This window comes from Anser brachyrhynchus, assembly GCF_964034855.1.
Source record: "Anser brachyrhynchus genome assembly, chromosome: 3".
NCBI lineage: Eukaryota > Metazoa > Chordata > Aves > Anseriformes > Anatidae > Anser > Anser brachyrhynchus.
Window position 1 is genome coordinate 81,353,509 of NC_137696.1, and position 23,384 is coordinate 81,376,892.

Consider the following 23,384-nt stretch of genomic DNA (forward strand, 5'->3'; position numbering starts at 1 on the left):
ATCCTTGTTTAGATTTGGTTGGAAAGTGGGAGTTAATTTTTGTTTTAGCAGAAAAATTTAGTTGAAGTGATGCCAAATAAAATTACAGTAATTTTGAACAACAGGAAAAAATGTTCAGTGTGTTCTGTAGTTAAAGTATATAGGATTTTATTTCTAATTGCATTCTTTGTTGTGTATTCACTTTTATTGGAAGTAATTATATTCATGCCTGACTTAGCTCCGTTTCCTTACAGTTTTTCTAAACTGCTTTGGAAACAGTTTGGGATGTTGGATTTTTTTTTTTTATTTTTTAATGAACTTATATAACTTTTTGGTATTGTACTTCAATGTATGTATGAAAATACAAAGTTTTCAATTTGGATGAAGAGCCCTTGCTATAAGTATATATATATTTTTTTCCTCCAGTGCACACATTTTTTCATTTACTTCAAGCTTTATCAGAATAAATTCATTTTAAATATATCTGTACTTGAAGCACTTGCATTAATCACTGTCTCTGCAGAGGTTTGATATTACAGTGGAACTTTAAAAGTACTAGTGTACAAATATAAGAAAAATAATTGTGCTTTGGATACATCTTTGATCCAGGCTGCAACTGAATATATTGAGAGGAAGGTTGTTGCTCTTTGGTTGTATGGCTAAGACCAACAGTGTCACCTGCAGGTGAATCGAGTAAATTTCTTAATTTTTTCAAGTGGAAATCTTAGACACACAAGTCACTTATTGAAAATGGGAAGATCTGACTGAATAACTTTCTAATGAACATGTTAAATCAATCTGCTGCTTATTCTTGTTATGAAACTAATTGCATATATTTCATGATTGCCTCAAATAATTTTTTTAATAAGTGCCTGCAGAAAAAATCTTGAAATCATTCTTCTCAATAAAATCTTTCTTATATTAAATATTTTGTCCATTTACCACTTAAAATCAAGCAATATGGGAAATGTCTGTGATTTATGACACTAAAATTTATTTACTATATATATTTTGTATATGTGAAAATTAAATGTTTATTGATGGTTCGTCTCCATTCTGCTAGAATATTGCAGAAATGAATAACATGAAGCAAAGTGTCAAAAGTATTGCATTTAGATTTTAAAAAATATCAAAGAAAAAAAACCCTCTGGTGTTAATATCTGTTGCATTTGAGTAACAGATATAATGATCTAAGAGCAGTGTTGTACCTATACAAATTAAAATTTTGTTTAAGTAGAATAATATACAGATTGTATGTATGTTGAGAGGACTGCTGTTCTTCAGTCATTTTCTTGAGGCTTCAGCCTCTTCCTCTCTCTGTTACTAGGTTTGTAATTGATAGGAAAACCTTTTTTAGGTCACGTCTTGACTTTTGAATGACCGGGACCAACTGAATCAATTTCTGTCTTGACCTTAACATGAGTGATATTAGTTGTATTATTACAACAGAGTGATTATGCAGAGGCTAGCGAACTGCATGTTGATTGCAAAATACTTGTAGTGTTTTAAGCTACATTGCGAGTACTACTAATGTTGGTAGAGGGGCTTCAGTGTAATACAGGTGCCTGATGGTAGGGAGAAACAAGCCCAGCTGCAGGTGCTAAGTTTCTCTCCTAGTTCTTCAGTGGAGTGCTGAAGATATTAGGAGAAGTTGCCTTTGAATTTCCTGTACCTTATAAGTCACTCAGGTATGGTGTGTGTGTGTGTATAAATATATATAAATATATCACTCATGTGGAGTCAGAGCATTGAACAATTTGAACAGCTTTGTGTAGACCATCAAGTGTTGGCTAGTCAGCTGTTAGTGTATAGAAACCTCAGTATTAAGTGGTTACCTTACATGAGATTCAGCAGTATTTTAAAGCCTGTTTCTCGAGTCTTTGTAGTTTGGGTTTGCACTGGTTAGAGTTTATTTGCCATATAAGATAATATTTTAGATAGTATCAGCCAAACCAAAGGTTACTTCATGTCAAAGGCGTAGTGCTAAGCACAAGATTTCTTCCACTTATTTAGTCTTGTTTTAGTACATTTCAGGCAGTCCATCTTAGTTGCCAAGTTGTTTTTGCTGCTACATCCCTTGAAACAGACATCTTCAGTGTTATATTCATTTGGTAACCTGGTAACCTTGGTTATGGGGGGAAGAGTTCCTAATGTAGCAGAACATTTCAAAGACTTTTCATTCAGTTGTGTACTGATAAGTAAATTGGATTGTAATTGTAGTAAGTGCAGATAGCTTAATGTGTTTGTCGTGCAGTATGATTCTTGAGATTTTACAGTTTTATGCAGAACATAGTCTTAGCTTAAAGTGCTTCAGAAAGTGCAGTGTGTGTAAGGGTATTATACATGTGATTCTTAAACTGTTATAGTGACCAGCAAAATGATCTGGTGTTGAAAACTGATCAGATAGCATGTTAATGCAATATGTTTACATTCCTCTGTAAATCACTTAATGAGGATGTGACGTTGATGCAATAAGATACTTCAATATTTTATCTCAAGATGGAGAACTGAAAGGCTTTCAGCTTTCTGGAATCTCTAGCGATTCTGTGACATTGTTATTGGTAGTTGATGCCTCCAAGCTCAAAAGTTATTCATACCAATGAGCAGGAAGTTGAGCAAAAGTGGCAGGAGGTTTGCAGGACAAAACACAAACATAAAAAGGAAGCATATTAGAGGTGGATACAGGGACAGGAGACCTGGAAGGAATGTCATTGTGGTTAGAGTATGAAGAGAGGGGGTTAGGTAAGTCAAAGACCATGTGGCAAGAAGCATAGGTAGGTTAAAGGCAACAAGGAAGGCTTCAATAGGTATATTATCAGCAGCAAATGGAAGACGGGAAAACATGGACCCGCTTCTAAAATGGGGTAAGGGACCTGATGACAAAGGACTTGTGAAAGGTTGAAGTACTTAATGCCTTCTTTGCTTCAGGCTCTACTATTAGGACCAACTTTCAGCAATCCCTAGCCCTTGAGAGAAATGGGCTGGAGGAGGAACCCTTAACACATAGTGGAAGACAGTCAGGTTAGGGCTCCCTGGTACAAGACAGACAGGGACATGAAGGAGTCCATCAAGGGGACACAAAAATGTTAAAGGACAGGAACATTTGACATAAAAGGAGAGGTAGAACAAGCTGGGGTCGTTAAGTCTGGAGATGAGAATGCTCAGAGATATGTGGTCAGCGTGTATAGATACCTGATGTGTGGGTGTAAAAAAAGACTGAGCCAGACCTTCACAGCAGCATCCAGTGAAAGGACAATAGGCAACGGGCGCAAACTGTGATATAGGAAATCCTGTTTAAGCATAAGAATTTTTGGTTTTGTTTTCCTGCGAGGGTGGTCAGCCATGAAACAGTTGGTCTAGAGAGGAGGTGGAGTCTTCATCTCAGAGATAACTCAAAATTCAACTGGATGCAGTCTTCAGCAGTTTGTTCTTGGTGACCCTGCTTTAAGGAAAGGAGGTGGACTGGCAGATCTCCAGAGGTGCCTTCTCACTTCCTGTGAACATCAAGATTAGTCTATTTTGATGGAATTGCCTATGTGATATTTACTGAATGTGTCGATAAAATATGAGCAAGGAACTGTTCTAGATACCATTTTGTCTGCTTAACTGTTCCATGTAGTTGTTCCTGTTTAATGATGAAAGATGTCATTTTGTCAAATTTCAAACTTTCTTTTCCAGTGATGGAAGGTTAATAAGCAGTATGCTTTTCATGTTTTTGTATATAAAATTAAGACTGAAAAATCATTAAAATACATTGTCTAAATGTTAAATTCTAAAGTGCAATGAATCTTAGTAAGTAAAAATAAATAATGCCTCAACTGGAGTTCTTAGTTAATAGCAAAGAATCTGAAACTGAATTACTTCATGGTATGAACTAATTACTCATCTTCATGTGAATAATTATATTAATTTATTAAAAACACCAAATAAAATATTATTGTAGGATGTTTTCTCTGGGGCTTTTTTGGCATTGAGAATGCCAGTAAAACTTGTAGGCAGCTACTTGCAGAAATATATTTTTCAATAGTGTCTATTATCATTAATATTTTATCTATGAAGTACTTGGAAGAATGATTTACTTTCGTTGGTTTTAATGGCCTTTTATAACTAAAAGGGTTCTGTGCAAAAGAAATCCACATCTATAAAATTACTAACTGCTTTGCGCTTCCAAATACTTTTTTAAGCACTGTAAATTTTACAGGATAAAAAAGCAGTCTTTTATAGTTAATGCAAATGATGCATTAAGTTAGACCCTTCTCCCAGAGTACAATTTAAAGGTACTCAGAAGTCCAATTATCTTTGATTTAGCTGTAAAAATTGCAGAATAACAGCTGTGCCTGCTGAGTGAATATTCCTCTGCAAAAAGATAGCTTATTTGAGTAGAGTTGAGGACAGGTTTCTGAGGAAATGTTTGCCTCTTTTGGCTCTCTTTCAAATTTTACAGCTTCTGGTCAGTTGAAAATGCAACAGACTTGAAGTAAGTTACAAAACAACATCAAAGCAATTTAGAATTTATATCCTCTAAGTTGTCATTTTGCATGTTACAGCATATTTTGGGTTGTTTAGCATTTATTTTGACTGTGGAACAAAAGAAAAAACACTTTAGACTTCAAATTAATACTTACAAATACTGCAGATAATCTTACAATATATGACTCCATCTAAAAGTACAGACTTTTCAATACTATATTACAAAAATATTTTAAAGAATATTCTAAAGAACCTAAGTTGCTTTCGCATGCAATACCTATACTGAAGCACACTCTACTATAGAATTAAAGCATATTGAATATTAGTATGGAGTATATTTTATAAGTAAAGCATATATTCGTAGCATATTAAATTATTCATATAGTGTATAATTAGAATATGCTGTTTAGATATGTGTTTAGAAGTGAAATTTGAAGGATGTTTTTTAATTGAAGTTTTGAGGACAATTGCCTTGGTGTGAATGCATCATTAAGTGCAGTTATGTACACTAAGCTGATGTTAAAACCTTACGAAATAGGACAAGCATTAATCTAACCTGTCTTGTTTTGCTAAAATAGATGTGATACATATATTCCACGATTGACAAATTTTTTACAACATCCTGATGACAGAGCTTTCCTAAACTTCCTGATGAATCTCCGTCAGGAGATTCACTTTTTTTTTATGTAGTTTACAAAAATCTATTTTAAACTTAAGTCATACACAAATTTTATTATCGCTTCCCATTTCTGAATGTCTGTCTTCCCCAGCCACTGCTGCTTGCTTTTTGAAGACTCTCAAAGTTGTAGTTATCTGCATTCAGTCATGGTTATTTAGTCTAAGCATCAATTCATTTAAATTTTTCTTAAATGTCATGCTTCATTTACATTTAGTCATTCTCATTTTTCACTTCTGGACTCTCAGTTGTTTTGCACTTCTTGGATTAAGTTGCCCAAAACAAAAAGTTTGCTCCAAGGTCATTCTGCTGCTGAGCAGAGTGAAAGGTTTATTTTTATTTAAGACCCGAGGGAACGGCTTGAAGCTGCGATGGGCAGTTCAGGCTGGATATCAGGAAAAGGTTCTTCATCGAGAGGGTGGTTGGGCACTGGGACAGGCTCCCCAGGGTAGTGGTCACAGCACTGAGCCTGCCAGAGTTCAAGAAGCATTTGAACAACACTCTCAGACACAAGGTTTGATTTTTTTTTTTTGAGTGGTCCTTTGGGGACCCAGGAGTTGGACTCAGTGATCCTTGTGGGTCCCTTCCAACTCAGGATATTCTATAATTCTATGATTCTGTGATTCTATTTAGCATGTCCAAATAACAGCATTTCTGTTTCAAGGTTTCATTTTTTGCACCAGCATAGCATTCTTCGATCACTTTCAGACTGGTGTGCTTTTTCTCTTTCCCTTGCCCAGTTTTTACATCCTGTATTTGTTCAGACAATTATTCCAAAGGCTCAGATTAATCTATTTTTGTTTTAGCCATCTGTAAATTAGGCAACTAGTATAAACTGATTGCATAGACTTGTAGGAAGAACGCTATAGAGAAAGGACTTCTAAGACTTTCATACTGAGATAGATGAAATGAACCAGCAAGAGGGAACCCAGACAACAAGTTTAGATGGTGAATTTATAAAATAAGTTAAATGGGCAAGATAGGCAAGATGAATCTCATCCTCAGTGTAGAATCTTGAAATTTGATTATGGAATCTCATTAATAAGTGCATCTGTTCCTTCAACTTACTAAAGCATTTTTGAATTCTTACTTTGTAATCCAATGCATTTACAGTTCCATGAGGCATCATGTCAATTGAAGGTTCAGTGAGTATAATCTTTAGGATTACTCATGAAAAAATATGCAATAGCATTGAGCTGGATAAACTTCTGTGGAACTCCATTTGATAAGAACCTTCCATCACAACTGTGAAATGTTGGTGTTTACTCTGAGCGTTTAAAAGATCCTGCTGAAATCCAACGTGTGTGCAAGTTTTTAGTTAGTATAACTGGAGAATAAAAAACTATCAATTGTACTGTAGGTTGTTGCAATCACCTTCAGCATTGGTTGTCATTAATATTAGCATATGTAATTTTTTTTGGAGCGTAGACTTGAAAACAAATTTCATGAAACAAAATTTGCATGAAAGCAAATTACTTGCTGTTTGGATTGTGTCTGTATGAACAGATGTCACAAAATTGGCTCTTGGTGCAATATCTGTTTAACATCTGCATCTCAGCTAAACCAAGAAACATTTCTTCAGCTTACACTTACTATGCTTCTGAATCAGTGATTTGCATTGATTCTCAAAAAAAATGGTTTGGGATTTAAAAAAAAAAAAAAAAAAAGGAAATCCTTCCTTCCTTCCTCTAGCATACAAATCTTTGAAGGAAGATAAAACTGTTGAGAAAAGCGTATGTTAAAAAGGATACTTGGAATCAAATGCCACTGTGCCACTGTTGCAAACTGGTCCTTTTTTTTTTTTTTTTTGACATTGTATTAGGTTAATCCAGATCTCAGGGTAGTGCTTTACAGGAGCAGAAGAGGGGGGTAAGGAACTGATCAAGAACAACTGCTTCTTGGAGAACAGTTCCTCATAAGAAATTATCTCTGTATTCCAGAGAATGAATGGGTATTTGTTAATTTTTTTTTTTTTTTTGTGTGCTACGTAAAGGAACACAGTCACTTTTGCTCCCTACTCTGGCTAATTTCTAATTTTTGAGTAATAAATAAACAAAAGGTTCTAATTATCCTAACAAAAGTTATTCTCAGCTTCTTATATTTACAGTTAATGATGAGATCTGCAGGACCGTTGTGACAAGTTTTAAATGTATGCCTGTATAATTTCATTGGAAAAACTGAGAGCTGAGATAGTCTTTTATCTTTGCCTGCTTTAAAAAAATAAAATAAAGGAAAAATATTTTTAAATTTCTGGGGAATATCGTTCTATTTACAAAAAAACTTCCTATACTTAGTTTTTCCCCGTAAGTTATCCAGTAAGCAAACTTATCAATTTTAGCCCAAATATTGCTACAATGCTATTTAAGAACATGGCTGTAGAGTGTTTTTGTGTATGTTTTGTTGCTATTTTACTATCTCTGTTCTCTACGAAAAAGAGGCTGAGGGAGAAGAAATTGCAAAATAACACGGAGAATACTTAATAACAAGCAGGCTGTAAGCAGTGTCTCCAGAGACAGGCACTTGCTGTAAGTTGTCAGATCTGATTAAGGGAGCTATTGGCATCAATCAGACCTGACAGTAGTATATCAGAGGTTAGTATAACTATAATTAGTGAGCTGATTAACAGCAAAGAGGGAGAAAAAACAGGGTAATGTTTAGGATCAAACTCCGTTAAAACATTTAGATCATTATTTAAACTTGAAGGTTGAGTGGCTAATTACATATTTTACGATATAAGAGCTAAATTTCACAAAGCATGCAAGCTGCTCTTCCTCATTTGTAACTACGGTCGTTAAAATAAGATTTGTACTGACTTCAAAAAGATGGTGGTGGTGGTGGTTTTTTTTCCTAGAAAAAATCTAGAGGGCAGATGCTCTTACACTCTTTCTCAACTAAGTGCTGTAGTGATCCTAATACTTAATGCTTTTCATAGTTTCTCCTAAGACTAATATAATTATTCCTCGTGTAAAGTTTTATATTCTTCCATTAACAGTATAAAAAACTTCATTGCTTTCACAGCAACAAAAAGGAGTTTTTCTGACTCAGCAGTCTCGTTGGCTAGACTGGGTTTAATTCCATTTTATTTTGACTTTGGCAAAGTCCAATCATATGGAGGTTTAAATTTAGTACTGGAATTTATGCATGGATTTTGTAGTCAGTGGGACATCCAGCACTGAGCTGAAAGCATAAAATTTTAGATCTTAGGAACCTCCATCTATTATTTGTAGCTCTCTGTGACATTAACTGTACTACAACTGAACTAATATTGAAAAAATCAGGTCAGTGGTACGTGTGAGGTGTCATTAGTATCTTGCTCTGCTAAGTAGGTGTCCAGATAGTAGGTGTCTATCATTGCCTTTTCATTAGATGGGTTTGATGAGCTCTGTAAAGGATCAAAATCATTTGTAATTACAAGTTTCTAGGATTAAGTTATAAAATAAAATATGCTAAACAAAGTAACGTTTCTTCAGTTAGAAATTAATTTGCCGTTCTAATGAATTCTAGGTGGCTGTTTAAATTTCTTTGTTGTTCGCTTGTTGATTTCTAGCCTTGTTGATTATTGATGTTAGCTTTGATGGCTTACTAATTGGTGCTGTTATGCATCAATATAAGCCACCTCTGTAAGTCTTTCTAACATGAAATACTATCTTTTGTAAGTGTAGCCTTACTACTGAATGTTTCAAAGATGCTCATATATATATATATACATATATATATATGTTATTCTATATTGCCATTACTCTGAATGCTCCCAAATGAGCGCGCTGCCAAGCTTTGTAGTGTAAGAAATCTGCTTTACTGGAGACATAGTTCTGTTTTACATAGGTAAAACATAGCATCAGATGGTTGTCACTGATTTATGAAAAGCAATATATTTATGTTCATTATTTAGTACTTCCTACTTTCCTCCTGCAAATTCTTATTTTGAATTGCTGCCCTCTGTTTCACTTTCTATGTGTTTATTACACTCCCTGCCTGAGTTCTTGCTTGCATGAGGTTTTGTAAAATGCTTGAATAAATCATGCAGACTATGACTGCAATAAAAAGTAGGATAAAAACAGCATTACGAAAGTGACTCGCAGGCTGATGCCTTTGTAACATGTTTTGACAGAGTTTTGCCTTGGAGAGTGCCAGAGTACCCTCATGAGGTGTGATATTGGGTATCTAATATTAAAATGTGAAAAGCTTGAAAGCATCATTGATGGGAAATAACTTCCAATTTGTGCAAAGCATAGCCCCAGCGTAGCAGCTTTCTATAGAGAACTGCAGAATATGATGCATTCCAATGCAAGGCTCGTCTGGGTGGATGTGTGTAACTGCATGCAGTTTTCTGCATCTCCATTTGTACGCGAGTGAAGCTCTTGCAGTGAACGTTCTGCAAGGGCCAATAAAAAACACCGTGATAAATAGTTACACCATGAATAGAGTAAACTGTGTAGTATGTCCATGCCCCATGGCCAAAAGCTGTCAGAAGATGAGGAGTCCTGGCTGTGACTGAAGAGAACATGCTGTAGGATCAGATGCATATTCTTTCAAGTGTGGTGAGGTGGAATTAAGGATGTGTGTGAAGGAGTGGGAGAAGAGAGAAGACCAGTAGAGAGGTGAAAATGATAAAGATGAGGAAGCTATATTAACTGAAATCTACAGAAGTAGATCTTTGAGAGAGTGTCTTTGAATACTGACAAAAAAAGCAGCAGTGGCTAGACCAGAATTCTGTTGCCTTCCATCTATGATGAATCATTGTGCTGGAGACAAACTTATTACAGACAGTAACGTAGAAAGAGGGATGGTTCTGTGCTTTCCGAAGCTTTTAGATCCTTAGACCTTTCATTTGGTTCATGCACTAGTCTTTTTCTGTAACTGTATCTACAAATGGAATGGGCCATAAAAGTGTTTGTACTTCAGCATCATCCAGCCACTCCTGAAAATACTGCTTTTAGTAAGTTTTCTGCTTTCTTGTACATGGAATGATGCTTTGTTTCCTTGCATATAATTTCAGTAAAATAAACCTTTTTAATCTACAAGTGATGAAATAACCTGTAGTCATACCTAATTGCTTTATGCTGTTAAAAGGCAAACTCCTTAAATACATAACATTCATTTTCCAATGGAGATTATGTCTTCAAGTTACTTCCAGGCTGTATTTTAGCTGTTTTCAATCTCTTTACCTCTGCTTAGCTTTGGCTTTGGTATCTTTAATCACACTTCTTCATTCTATCAACAAAACAAATAATTCCATCAGTCTTTGCACAGGAGGTAGCCTCTGGAGTACATAGTTGCAGGCATCAGGTGATTTTTAAAATAAGGTTTGGTTTTCTTTTTCATTTCCTGAGGATGCTGAAATAGAGGATTAATTAATAGCAAGTGGTACAAAAGGTACAAAGAAATGCTAAGTAGCAGTTAATCCCAATGGTAGGTGTTTGCTGTTTCTCTGAAAAATTCCCCACCTTCTAGGAAAACTTCTACATGAACACCAGCTTGCCATCTCTAACAGTTCTTGCTGATGGTTCACATGATCTCATTAAAAGAGAAAAGTAAAAAAAAAAAAATTAAAACACTTTAAGTTACCATGATTCCCATGAGACACCTTATTAAAAGAATTACTGCTCATAACTTCTTTCTGAACACAGTTAAAGAAAAAATTAAAACAGAAGTGAGCGCTAATCTGAAGATGAGTCAAGTGTTTGGGAGGTGGAGCAACCAATGTATTTGCTCAGGTGCAGTTGTAAGAGATTTTGTAAAACGATACTTTGGTCCTTCAGAACTTTGTACACCCTTTACGATCTTTGTTGCTTTTCTAATCAGAGATTCTAATTCATCAATTACATTCGAGTTAGTTCTCTGGAATTATTTTACTGGGTAAGTCTAGTGCCTGTAAGATTGTCAGGTCTGTGTTTGGACTTTAAATCTTATGGTTGATACTGATTTAGTAGTACTACAAAAGCCTTTACTCGTAGTCATTTTGTAAAAAACAATTTATTGAACAGCCCACTGGCAGCAAGATCTGCTTTCTGAATGGGGCTGATTATGACAAACCGTTGTTGTCAATCTTGTGTTCCTGCTGTTCATGAGAATGTTTCATTTTTATTTTCAGGAATGCCCATTAAATCTCTGCTGTAAGAAATTAAAAAATTCTTTCTTTTATAGGCATTTCATCATTTCATTCAAGTGTCTTGTATTCAAATAGTAGTTGAAATGTTTATTGTGCATCACAAATAAAAACTTTTTTATTTTAAAAAAAGCACCTTTTAAAGAGAAATTACCAAAATTTTGTCTTATAGGGTGTTTACTCATCATACTACATGAATTTATGTAAACCCATTTTCAGTCCCAAAATACAGGTTTTTATAAGTTCTGATAATGAAAAAAAAAAAAAAAAAAAAACTTGTTTAGAATTTGCCATGCAAGCCTACTTTACTTACCTTCCAGAAGGGTTTGAACACGTGTAAGGTAGACTATTTTTTGAGAATCCACTTTTAAGATAACAGAGCACAGAATTGAATTTACTAATCTGATGATTCACAACCATCTTTTTTTTTTTTATAATCAGAATGGTATTTTGTCTAAAACAAATATGAACAGCACTCTTTGTTTCCTATCATCCCAGTTGATGCTCAGCCTGATGTCCTAGTCAACTAGTTCTTCACAGAATCACAGAATTGTAGGGGTTGGAAGGGACCTCAAGAGATCATTGGGTCCAACCCCCAACATGTTTTTATACATTTTGGTTTGAAAATATTTGGCAGATAGGAAGAATAACCTAGATCTTTTGTAAGTGTTTTCTAAGTGTTTATCATAGTAACTAGGAAGCTATCTGTATTTTTTTTTTCTGAGTTTCAATAGTTGTATGCATGAAAGGAACAAAAGGTCAGACAAGTGGCGGATATACTTGGAGGCTGAAGTAGCTAAAAGAGGGAAACCGTTCTTGAAAATAGTCTTGAAGAACTTAAAAGCAGTGGATTTTTTTAGTATGGGAAATTGTAGCTAAATATGTAGCTAAATATTTTATGTAGTTTGTTCTGAAATATTTTCATATGTGGATTGGACCTGTGGGAGTGTGAATCTGAGGGTATTAACATAGTTTTACTAGCTTCAGGGAGGGCGCACAAATTACTCACACAGAAATCAGATACTAGTCACATGCAAGATCTGTTCAGGAGAACTTAAGAAGCAAGTGAAGAATTTAAAGGATTGCAAGTGAGCTATTGAAAAAGTAAACCTGCAGGCTGTACCAGCTGTTAGAAATTAATGGAATATCATTTCCTCTCTATGAGACCATAGGCCTTTTCAGACTAAGAAAAACCTCATACAACATCAAACCCCATGCATTTTTCAAAATTTTCTGAAAATATGGTATGAAAACATAACTTCCTTTTATCATGAAGGCTGGCTTCTAAGGGGACTGAAAAGAAACTGCCAAAAATATTTAGCAAATTGTACCATTATAGAAAAATGCATTTTCACATTCACTTGAAAGTGTTTGTCAATTGAGGTTGAAGTAACCAGCTAGTATTGTCACCTTTGACTTCATTTTTCAAAGTGAGGTAATTTAACTTTTTTCTTTGACTTCTTATGTGAACATTACATAAAGTAATAGAGATACATCAAATCACCCTGAACCTAAATGAAATCATTTGGGTTGAAAGTTTAGTTTTAAACACGTTGTCTTTTGTTACAGAAGTTAAATGAGTGACAGTTGTCACCTAAGAAGACTCTTCTTTAATAAGCCAATTTTACTATTCCATGTTTTTTCAAGTAGAAAAAGTCAGTATGGAATCTTTATTAATGACTTTATGTTTAATTAATTTGATGTTAATATTAATTTGATTAATCCAAAAATCATTGGAAAAAGAGACTTAGATGTGCAGAGAGAAATTTGACAGCAAAAATATTGACAGTTAACCCATTTCTATTCAGCCATACCCTAATAAAATTTAAAAAAAAAAAAAAAAAGATTGAAATGTCTTGCATGAGTTCTAGTTCATTAAACAAATGCGACAGTTTATTTTCCAGCTATTTCAATAGTGAAAGAGGTGAAGTGGTGAAATAGCAATATAAATGAACACACTTCTCAGTGTGCTGATAACTGAAGTCAAAGTATAAAAAAGAATATATTAAAAAGATATTTTAAGGTTTGGTTACTGGTTTCTTTCTCTGCCTCCGTACACAAAGTTGAATCCTTTTGCTGAATCTAATTTTTGAGTTTATAACTTTGTAGATGAAATACATTATTTCTGAAAATTAATTACAAATATAAATGCCGCCACAGCATTTAAAAGTAATTATAAGATAGATCATAATGCTGCTTTGTTTATTATTTTAATTGAAAAAATAATCTGTAGCTTTGTTAACGTTTGCTGGTAGTCAACATTTTCTTTTAGCTGATATTTTTAATTAGCGCCTTACATTTAAATTCAATTTAGAGTTTGAGACTACAAAGCTGATTTGTTTGGGTTTTTGGAGGATTTTCTTTCTCAACTGTAATTTCTATCTGCAAAATAAATATAAGAAGCAATCTTATTTTCTGGCAAAATATTCTCTGGAGATCTCTAGTCTTACTAAATGAGACAGTATATCAAGTATAGCTTTTAATTCAGGTCATTACTTTGCATAACATTGCTTTTTTAAAATAAGATCAAAGTAAAAGAGCTTTATAATGAATATTTAGTCATCACTTAGAAACAGAAAAATTAATGATACTAATTTATATATATATTCTGATAACATGACTGGCATAAAAACCAACTGATCTCAACATTGCCAATTTAGCTTTAGCAAATTAACTAAGTAGCTTGCATTTGTAGTATTTCACACCTTCAAGTCCTAATATGCATTGCTAAATATATTTCCTCACTGTTTGTTAATTAATGTTCTGTGGAAGTACAGCTGCTATTTTTTTTGTGGTTGACATGGCTCATTTTAAAGTGATAACAGTTGCATCTGTAGTAGTGTTACAATTCGGTTCATAAATTATGGCCATACGTTTTTACACCTACTATTTTGTAGGACTGCAAACATTTGAAAAATCTGTATTTGCTAGCAAAATGCATGCAATAATATTTTGAGGAAATAAACACCCCCCCCCCACGTTCTCAGTGATACGACTTGGTCTTTCTTGCGTTTAGTTTTAAATATTGCAGGACACGAACATCTTTTTGGATAGCATCACAAAGACAATGGTCTTCAGAAGTGGTTCTTGGTAATTAGCAAAGACTAAGATTCTGAAAGTAAAATAATTGGTCTGGGACAATATTGTGAGGCACTGCAGGCAAAAATACTTCTCTGAGGAGAATTAATAAATATCAGGATATATCTTGCAATGAAAAGAGCATTCATAAATTCAAGTTTTATAAAATGTGTTTTTTTTATAATATTCTAAAAGAAACATTACTGGACAAAGTGATTTCTAGTCTTCTGAAAACAAAATGAGTATCTTTCACATGAAAGAGGGCTGGGAGAGCTGCACTGTGTAGCACAAAGAAGGCTTAGGGGGGGATCTCCACACATCGTATATAAATACCTAAAGAGAGGAGGCTATGAGGCTGGATCAAGCTTCTTTTCAGTGGTGCCAGGGCAAGAGTAGTGAACACAAACTGAAATTCAGGAAGCTCCATCTGAACATCAGGAAACCCTTTTTACTTTGAGGATGACCAAGCACAGGTTGCCCAGAGAGGCTGTGAAGTATTCTTCCTTGGAGATCTTGAAACGCCACCTGGCCATGGTCCTGGGCAACCTTCTCTGGATGGCCCTGCTTGATCTGGGCAAGATGGACAAGATGGCTTCCAGAGGTCCCTTCCCACTTCAGCCATTCTGTCTGTCAATCTGGGTTCCAAAAAATTTAAGGCAACAATTCTATTGCTTTCTTAAAGCTATTAATATTATTGTGATGGTACTTTCAATAACTGAATGTTAAGATCAGAAGAAATGATCTTTTTCAGATTTGGATAAGCAATTTACATAGGAGTTTTATAAGTCATTGTTAGCTTTCTGTCTCCTTTTCCTAGCCAGGGCCTTGAAGTGTTATTCAGAATTAACCATTGTTTTTCTGGGAGGTCTTAGATGTTTACTGTGCTGTAATCAGTTAGAAATATTTTACCACAAATAGTTTTTAGAGGGACTTGAACATTAAATGTCTTGCATGTTTATGTAAGGAATTGATTCTGGACAAATATTTAATTGTTCTAATGTAGAAAATATATACAAATGGCACACATTAGCTTGAAGTTATTTGATGATAGTTCCATATATTTTTCCATGCTGAAGCCTACTATTTTGATGTCCAGCACATGTAGAATGCAGGAAACTGTGTCTGCCTCAAATATACAAAGCAGGTAAAACTTAAGGTAGCTTTGTAAGTTCTACATTGCCTTTACTCAACTGCATATTAAAATACATTTTTTTATAAAGTTGAGTTTGGATTTTTCTTTGTATATGCTTAATATTTCTTTTTCCTGCTCTCACAGATGCTTGTGACTACTCCAGAGAAATGGGATGTAGTGACAAGAAAAAGTGTTGGTGATGTAGCCCTCTCTCAACTGGTAAAACTCTTGATTCTTGATGAAGTTCATCTGTTGCATGAAGACAGAGGACCAGTACTTGAAAGCATAGTAGCACGTACTTTACGCCAGGTAAGAGCAAAAAAAAATCCACAAACCTGTGGTAGGAAGTAAAAATGTTGAGGTGGCTTATATTATGATTTATAGCTATTCTGTGCTAAATATGAAGAAAAATATCTTCTAACTTCTCTGTTACATCAAATGTCAGATTCCTAGAATGCATAATTTATTACTGAGCTGTTTCCTTACTTAATGTTTGATTATTTACTGTACAAGTAACACTAAACTGAAACATTTTTAAACAGATAATAATCGGGATAGTGCTTAACATAACCAAAATTGAAAGTATTTTCTTACCAGCAATGCTGATTTTTATTGGCAGATTTCATATAAGAAAAATGTTCTGAATGAAGAGCAGTGTCTAGAATCATTTCAGCACTGCTAGAAAAATACTAAGTAATTTGTACTTCAGATTAATCAGTCTTTCTTTCTTACCCAATGCTTTAGCACTACTTTCTAAATACCAAGATTTGAAATGGCAAAAGTAGAAAAGGATTAATTTTTTAAAATTTTTTCTAAAACTTTGTAAAAAAGAAGGATTTACAGTTGGGCAATGAAGATTAGACTCTTGATTAGACATGCATTTACAAGAAAAATGAAAAGTGGAATTTAGAGATGAATAAAAGGGATAGAATTGGAATAAGTAAATCATTAGGTTCATAGAATGGTTTGGGTTGGAAGGGACCTTAAAGATCACCTAGTTCCAATCCCCCTGCCATGGGCAGGGACACCTCCCACTACAGTAGGTTGCCCAAAGCCCCATCCAACCTGGCCTTCAACACTTCCAGGGATGGGGCATCTACAGCTTCTCTGGGCAGCTTATGCCAGTGCCTCACCACCCTCCTAGCATTTTTTCCTTATATGTAATATAAATCAACCCTCTTTTAGTTTAAAACTGTTACCCCTTTTCCTGTCATTAAGCTCCCTGATAAAGATGCCCTCTTCCATCTTTCTTGTAGGCCCCCTTTCAGTATTAGAAAGTTGCTCTAAGGTCTTCTCCAGGATGAACAACCACAACTCTCACAAACCTGTCTCCATAGGAGAGGTGCTCCAGGCCTTTGATCATCCTCATGACCCTCCTCTGGACTTGTTCTGACAGGTCCATGTCCTACTTGTGCTGGGGGCCCCAGAGCTGAACGCCGAATAGCTGCAGTGGGATCTCGTAAGAGCAGAGTAGAGGGGGTGGAACTGACTCCCTTGACCTGCTGGTCTTCTTTGGATACAGCCCAGTTTATGATTGGCTTTCTAGGCTGCAAGCACACATTTCCAGCTCACGTCAAGCTTTTCCACGAGTATTCCCAATGTATTGTTGAGGAGAGGATAGAGTGGCATTCCTGTGTTTTTGTCAAAAAAACACATTATGCAGCAGTATTTAAATACAAAGAATCTGTAACAAGTTAAAAATAAACACAATTGGTATTGCTTTGGCTATGCTTGCAAACATGTTAAATGTTTAAAACCTCTTAGCTTTCAAGATGCTTTTCTTTGTGGTAAGGCTACACTAGCCTTGTTAAGGCCCTTCAGTAGGGTTCCTTGTGTGCTCTCTGAATCATTCCACCTCCTATAAGAACTGCATAAAATTAATGTCTGCTGTGGTCTACCACAGTAAGTGTAAAGTTCTTGTATACAGAACAACCTAAATGATAATTCTTTAGAAGAAGCTAAACTGGGAAAGAATTTATTTTTGTAGGGTATGGCTCAGTAAAGTTTTCACTCCAAGGGCATGACAGCTTAACCCATTTGATATTGTATTTTCTTTCTTAAATTGATTTGATTACCTTGTTTTCCTTAGGTGTCTTTAAAGTAAAGCATCTCAGTTTTTAGCAGTGACTGTGACGGTCATTGTCTTCAAGTCAGATTGCAAGTAATATTATTTCATGTTTTAGTGTGAAGTTTTATGAGACTTGTAAGGTAGGTTTCAGCTGTCTGAAATAGATGTCTAGAGCCATTTTATCTACCCTAGCTTATTCATCTTGGCCTCCTGCTTCTGCTTCATTTGGACACAAATCTCCCACATATCCTTTCCTTTTGTGTCTGTCAAGTCTGTGCAGATGTCTTCAGGAATAAAATGATCTGAGGCAATTATGTCTTGGGTACTGAATCCTACCCTTAGTGCATTTATTGTAATATAGCAGTATCTTGGTTCAACACTCATTTAAAAAGATAGCTCTCTGGGGTGCTTTAATCTTTTAGGATTTCAAGGTTTGTTTTACCTACCAAGTTGGAGTTTAATTCATCTGGAATTGAAGCTACTCATTTGTAACTCTTCCTTATGTGAAACAGTTGGGAAGAAAAACAAAACAAATCTTGAAATTAACAATCTCACCACTTTTCTGAATAGTTTTTTCTAGATTGATAAGAAAGTCAATGGTGAAGATCACTATGAATCTTTATAAGAAAATTTTCAAAAGTAGGAAGTTGAGAAGGAAAATTTACAGTATAAAAGTAAACTAAACAGTTAAACAAAATCCCAAAAATATTTACAGAAATATTCAAAGCTATACAGCAGGAAACAATTCCAAACAAAAATATTCTGAATTACAAGCGTCTAAGAGAGCTTGGGGACAAAGAGGCAGAAGGTGCTTCATAGAAGTTTTTTTTACCATTTTAATATGGAAACAAGGAAATAATCAGAGACTTGGTCTAAAAAGTGTTTTACTGCAACATCTGAGCCTGCGAGCATAGCACTGTGATTTTTTCAGTATACAACCAAAACTAATTAGGAAATTATTGGAACTCCTATTAGGTGTCTAAAAAGATAATGTAAATTTTCTGATTACAGAAGTATTTCACTGGAGTTCAGTGCAAATACTAGTACACATGTTTTAAATGCAAAAACATTCCACCTGATAAAGTTTTAATGATATTTTGCAAAGTAAAAATGTTGATTACATTTCTTTGGTACTGTTCCCTGCTCATAGTTCTCTTTTGTGCATTTCAATACAAATTCATAATTGTCACTGGAACAGGAACTAAACTCAGGATTTTCAGCCCATCTCTGGAGATGTCCTTCTGACTTCTGGTGATTTTATATAAAATATTAAGCTCCACTCCAGAATGTAGTTCTAGAATGTATTTTTTGTTGGTAATTGTAGAAACATCATGCTTATTCAGTACTCTTGCAAACAGAAGGTAAGAATAAAGAGATAAGTTCTGAAATAAATAAATACATTGACCACATCAATCTAAAATATCCTTATGTCAATTACACCGCTGCAGTAATTGCCAAAATCAATTACCTGATTTGTGTACTAGTTTAAAGCATCAAAGCTATTGACTATTTTCTTCAGAATTTGTAGTGGAGGAATTCAGAAAGTGAATAAACTAGTTATTCAAGGAAAAATCCATTATAGATTATTAGTCACTAGATCAGACTGGTGGCTATAATAGCTGTGGGGCTATGCTTGCAGGTGTCATTGTCATTTTCCCTGTTTCTGTACTGTTAGTAGAACATCCCTTTTTAGGCTACTGTGGGAGACAGTGTCCTGGGGTAGTTGGATTTTTGGTCTGATCTGGAACTGTCATTCTCTTATATAACTTCTAGGACAGAACTGTGATAAATTCCTTTGAATACTACTTCAGTCTTTTTAATAGATCACTAATAGATATTCTAAATATGGGGTGTATCTATATTTTCATCTGGATCATACTTCCCCTAGCTTGTATATGAGACAATGTTATGATTTCTATGCATGTTAGGATCTATATTGCATGTACTGTTATATTTTGCACACCTTGTTATCCTGTCTTACAAGACAATAAAATATATCTTTTGTTTTCATATGGAGTATGCAAAGGTTGTTTTTCTTATATTGTGGATAATAGAAAAATAGACCATGTTTTGTTGTGTTGTTGGTTTTTTTTCAGTCTTTTTAAGAATCAGGTCTAATGTGATCCTCTGGCATCATTGTGCCAGAAAATAATGCTTTGAGATATGTTTTCATATACAAAGATAGCCTTACAAATACATTCTGAAAACAGGAACATCCTGATGCATTAGCAGGTCTGTCCTAATTTGCACCTCAAAATTTTTAAATTATGACTGTACTTTCTTCCAGATGAACACTGAGTCACACCACTTACTGTAAGAGTTTAGTATGTTCTTTTTAACTTACGGCATTATTTTTAGAACCAGCTTTTTAAAAAACCTGGAAGGACTATATATATATATATTGGAAGTTCTGGCAGTCTTACAGCAGAGTGAACAGCATATTCGTGCATGTTTGCACTTTTCAGATTTTCAAAAATGTTTTTGTAAGTGATTTAAATTGACTTTGCAAAACAGTTTGGTGGGAAAATTGCTTTGAGCTCTGTTACATATTGTACGTATAACATCAAACAACTTCTTTGAATCCGATTTGTAGCTTTGATGTTTAAAGTTTTAGTGTGGAGCATAATACAGATGTAAAAATGAAATGCTTAAACTTTTTAATCAAAATTTCCACAGTTCTGTAATATCTACTAAGCTTATTAGTTTGAAAGAAAAAAATGAACTGCATGACACTCAGTTCTTTTGTCATAATTATTCAGAGATGTTGATAACTTCTTTGCTGCTTATGAGACAAAAAAGCGTACCTGAATATGTGAGTTTTGATACCTTCTCTCAACTCTGAAGCATAAATTAAATAAAAGAAAATATGTAGTGAATGACTTCACAGGTTTTGGGGAACCAAAGCTCATGTCTTAGACACACAAATATTTCTCTGTCTTATATTTCAGTTTCAATTTATTTATATCTTTGTATTAGATCAACCAAGTGTCTAGATGAATAGTAGGTGTGTAGCTGTGTTCCTGATGATGTTTCCTAAATGAGTTGTATGGATTAGGCGTGCTGCAATGACATGGCATCTTATCTCATATCTTTTAAAAGGGATTATGCACTTCCTTTAAACAAAGTATTCAATTTCAATTGAACTTTACTGACGCTATTTAATTATGGAACTCATTTATTTATGAGTCAATAGTATTGGAAATAAAAAACTTCAGGCTGGTCAGAGGAATATTTTAGCATATTTCTCACCATCATAGTAAATGCAAAAAAATAAATTCCTTAAATATTTTCTCATTCAAATATGAAATTGCTGAATATCCAAAACAATATGCAGGATAACATCTCACACAAACAGAAAATCATGCTTTCTCTTTGTTACTTTCTTTTTAATGCATGTTATGACGCAGTAAAAGTATAGAAAAAATAACAATAAGCAACCATCACAATCCTGCAACTTCATGAATCTGCTTCTATGTTTAACAATAAAAATAGTCAGCTTAGCTATACTTAGATGTTTGCAAATGTTATTTTCAACAATATCACAATTTAGAATGCAATAGTCATTTGAGACAGATAGACTAGATTACGTTTATGATTTTAATCTTGACCCAAATATTGCTAAATTAACATATTTTCCTTTGGGATTGGGGGGGGGGGGGGCAGTGTATTATTATTGTTTTGTTTTGTCTTCGTTTTTTACTGCAAATTGGCCAGTATTTTAAGGTGGATCTGTCTAGTTTTTCTTGTAGTCAGCTCCTCAAGATGACACAAAAGTCTTAGTGCCTTTAATATATATATATATATGTATAACTGTATTTCACTAGAATGTGAAATAAATGCTATCACCTATTCATATTTTTCTGCAGATAAGTTTTAAGTGAGTATTAAAAACGGGTAAAAATCTAAACGTTTCATAAATCCTTCTCCTAATCCTGCCCAACCTTTGTGTCCTTAAAGGGCATAGTTTTGCTTCTAGACTTAGTTTTCAGTTATCTCATTATCTAAATAGCCACAAACTACACACAGTCTCCTTGGAAACAGTGATGCTTTTATGGCCTCTGGAAGATCAAGTGGAAGTTCCCACTGAGCCTAAGATATTTTTGCTGACAGGAGGAGCCTTACATTTCATTCTACATTTAGAATGTGAATGGTTGGATCTAGCTAGCACTTTTCTACCTGTTCGTCACAACTTTGTCACACTGCTTACTTCCCTTCTTTCTCCATCTCTAATTATCATTCTTTTTCTTCTCCTTCCCCCTAGCAATTCTCATATTACCTTTCTGAGCTTTCCTTCCTAATAACGTTCTCTCCTCATGATGCCTTATTTAAGAAATTTTCCCTATGAGCTGTCATACAATTTTCCTGCTCTGGATGCATTTTCATTGTCTCTAGTTTTTTATTATCTCTTCTACCTCTTTTTTTTTTCCCCCTCTTGTGCCTCTTGACAATCAGAAGCAAGCAAATTCAGAGGTTTCCCATGCAAAGCCAAATGCTGGATTTTTATCTGCTTGGGACTTCTCATGTTTTCGGAATCCCATTTTTGATTAAGAAAATTTTGGTTGTTTTTTTTATTTATTTTAAAAGAAGGCTGATAGCTAATGATCTAAGAACAGCTGATGAGGTCAGAAGAGGGAAGGTTCTTTTGTTTCCATGTCTTGTCTCTAGCAGTAGCTGGCTGTAGTTCGTTCAAGTGTTTTTGGAGACTAGAATGCATCGATAAATAATGGCATTGGCATTTGTTTGGTTATTCACATTTCATCTTGAGTGACTGCTTTATTCTTTTGTCCCCTTGATGTTCCTTCTATATGCCAATCAGGTTTCTCAGGATGTCCTTACCAAAACCTTGTACTATAATGTTTTGTTCCCCACTTATAGTATTGTGGGGCTTTGTTCACTGAACTTTCTCATGTTTGCAGCTGCTTTTAGAACATGTCAGCTAACTTGGGTATAGAATTTCTGATAGTTCTGGTTGTGGCACGTACAGAGGTCGAGCATCTCCTTCCTGCTATTCAGTTCTGTCCTTAAAGAATTACATATACTTTATTTGCTGACACATCATCTTCGGAGCTTGCATTTAGATGCTGGTTCATTAAGTCTTCAAACAGGTACTTCAATAGTTGCTGCAGGATTCACTTGTTGTTATAAGAGTGTTTCTGGAAAATAGTTTCTTATTTAACTACTGAGGTGTATTTTAGAATGAGCTAAATTAAGATAAATTTAATTTGAATGGGACTGACAACCTACATTTACCTTTACGACTGACACATGTATCCGTTATATTAATTCTACCAATCACCTCTTCTTATTCTTGTCACCAGTTATTTGTTTATTTACTGCATATCATGGACAAAATTATTGAGTAAAGTTGAGCATAGAAAGCAATTAGGTGCATCCCTTTTTAATTGCTGTTTTTCAATGATAAGTTCTTTAAAACCCATCAGTTCGTCAAATTATCATAAAATTAATGCCTTACATAATTCTAGATGTATATTGTTATCTTTTCTGGCAGCTTTGTAGCTGTGTAAGAATGACTTTTAAAAAACAATATATTTAAAAAAAACAAACAATCTCCATTTGCTTGGAAATTATTAGTGATCAGATATTTGAATGAATCTTCAGAAGCTTTTCTATTACTTAGCATAGAAGTGGTCAGGCAGTCATTCTGCACAACACTTTTTATGATTGATAGTTGAACATTTTTCCATTTTCCTGGTATATCCATGGAGTTTAAAAGGTAATCATGATTGTCACGCTCTTTGATAATACAATAAAGCAGTTAAACTGATTTGTAGAAGACTTCATATTTCTTTTTTGTTTCTCTTTGGGGAAAAAAACAGTAAGCAGTATATGAAAAGGCATTTTGTCATTCAAG

At 34.4% G+C, this 23,384-nt stretch overlaps 1 protein-coding gene across 5 annotated transcripts in view; it reads left to right on the plus strand.

The window, feature by feature from the left end:
* Positions 1 to 23,384, plus strand: part of ASCC3 (activating signal cointegrator 1 complex subunit 3) — a 284,849-nt gene that overhangs the window by 88,483 nt on the left and 172,982 nt on the right. For all 5 annotated transcript variants that reach the window (XM_080586451.1, XM_080586455.1, XM_080586454.1 and 2 more), the window contains exon 11: positions 15,589 to 15,753. In XM_080586451.1, the coding sequence (XP_080442577.1) occupies positions 15,589 to 15,753 (165 nt within the window). The remainder of the gene's footprint in view (positions 1 to 15,588; positions 15,754 to 23,384) is intronic.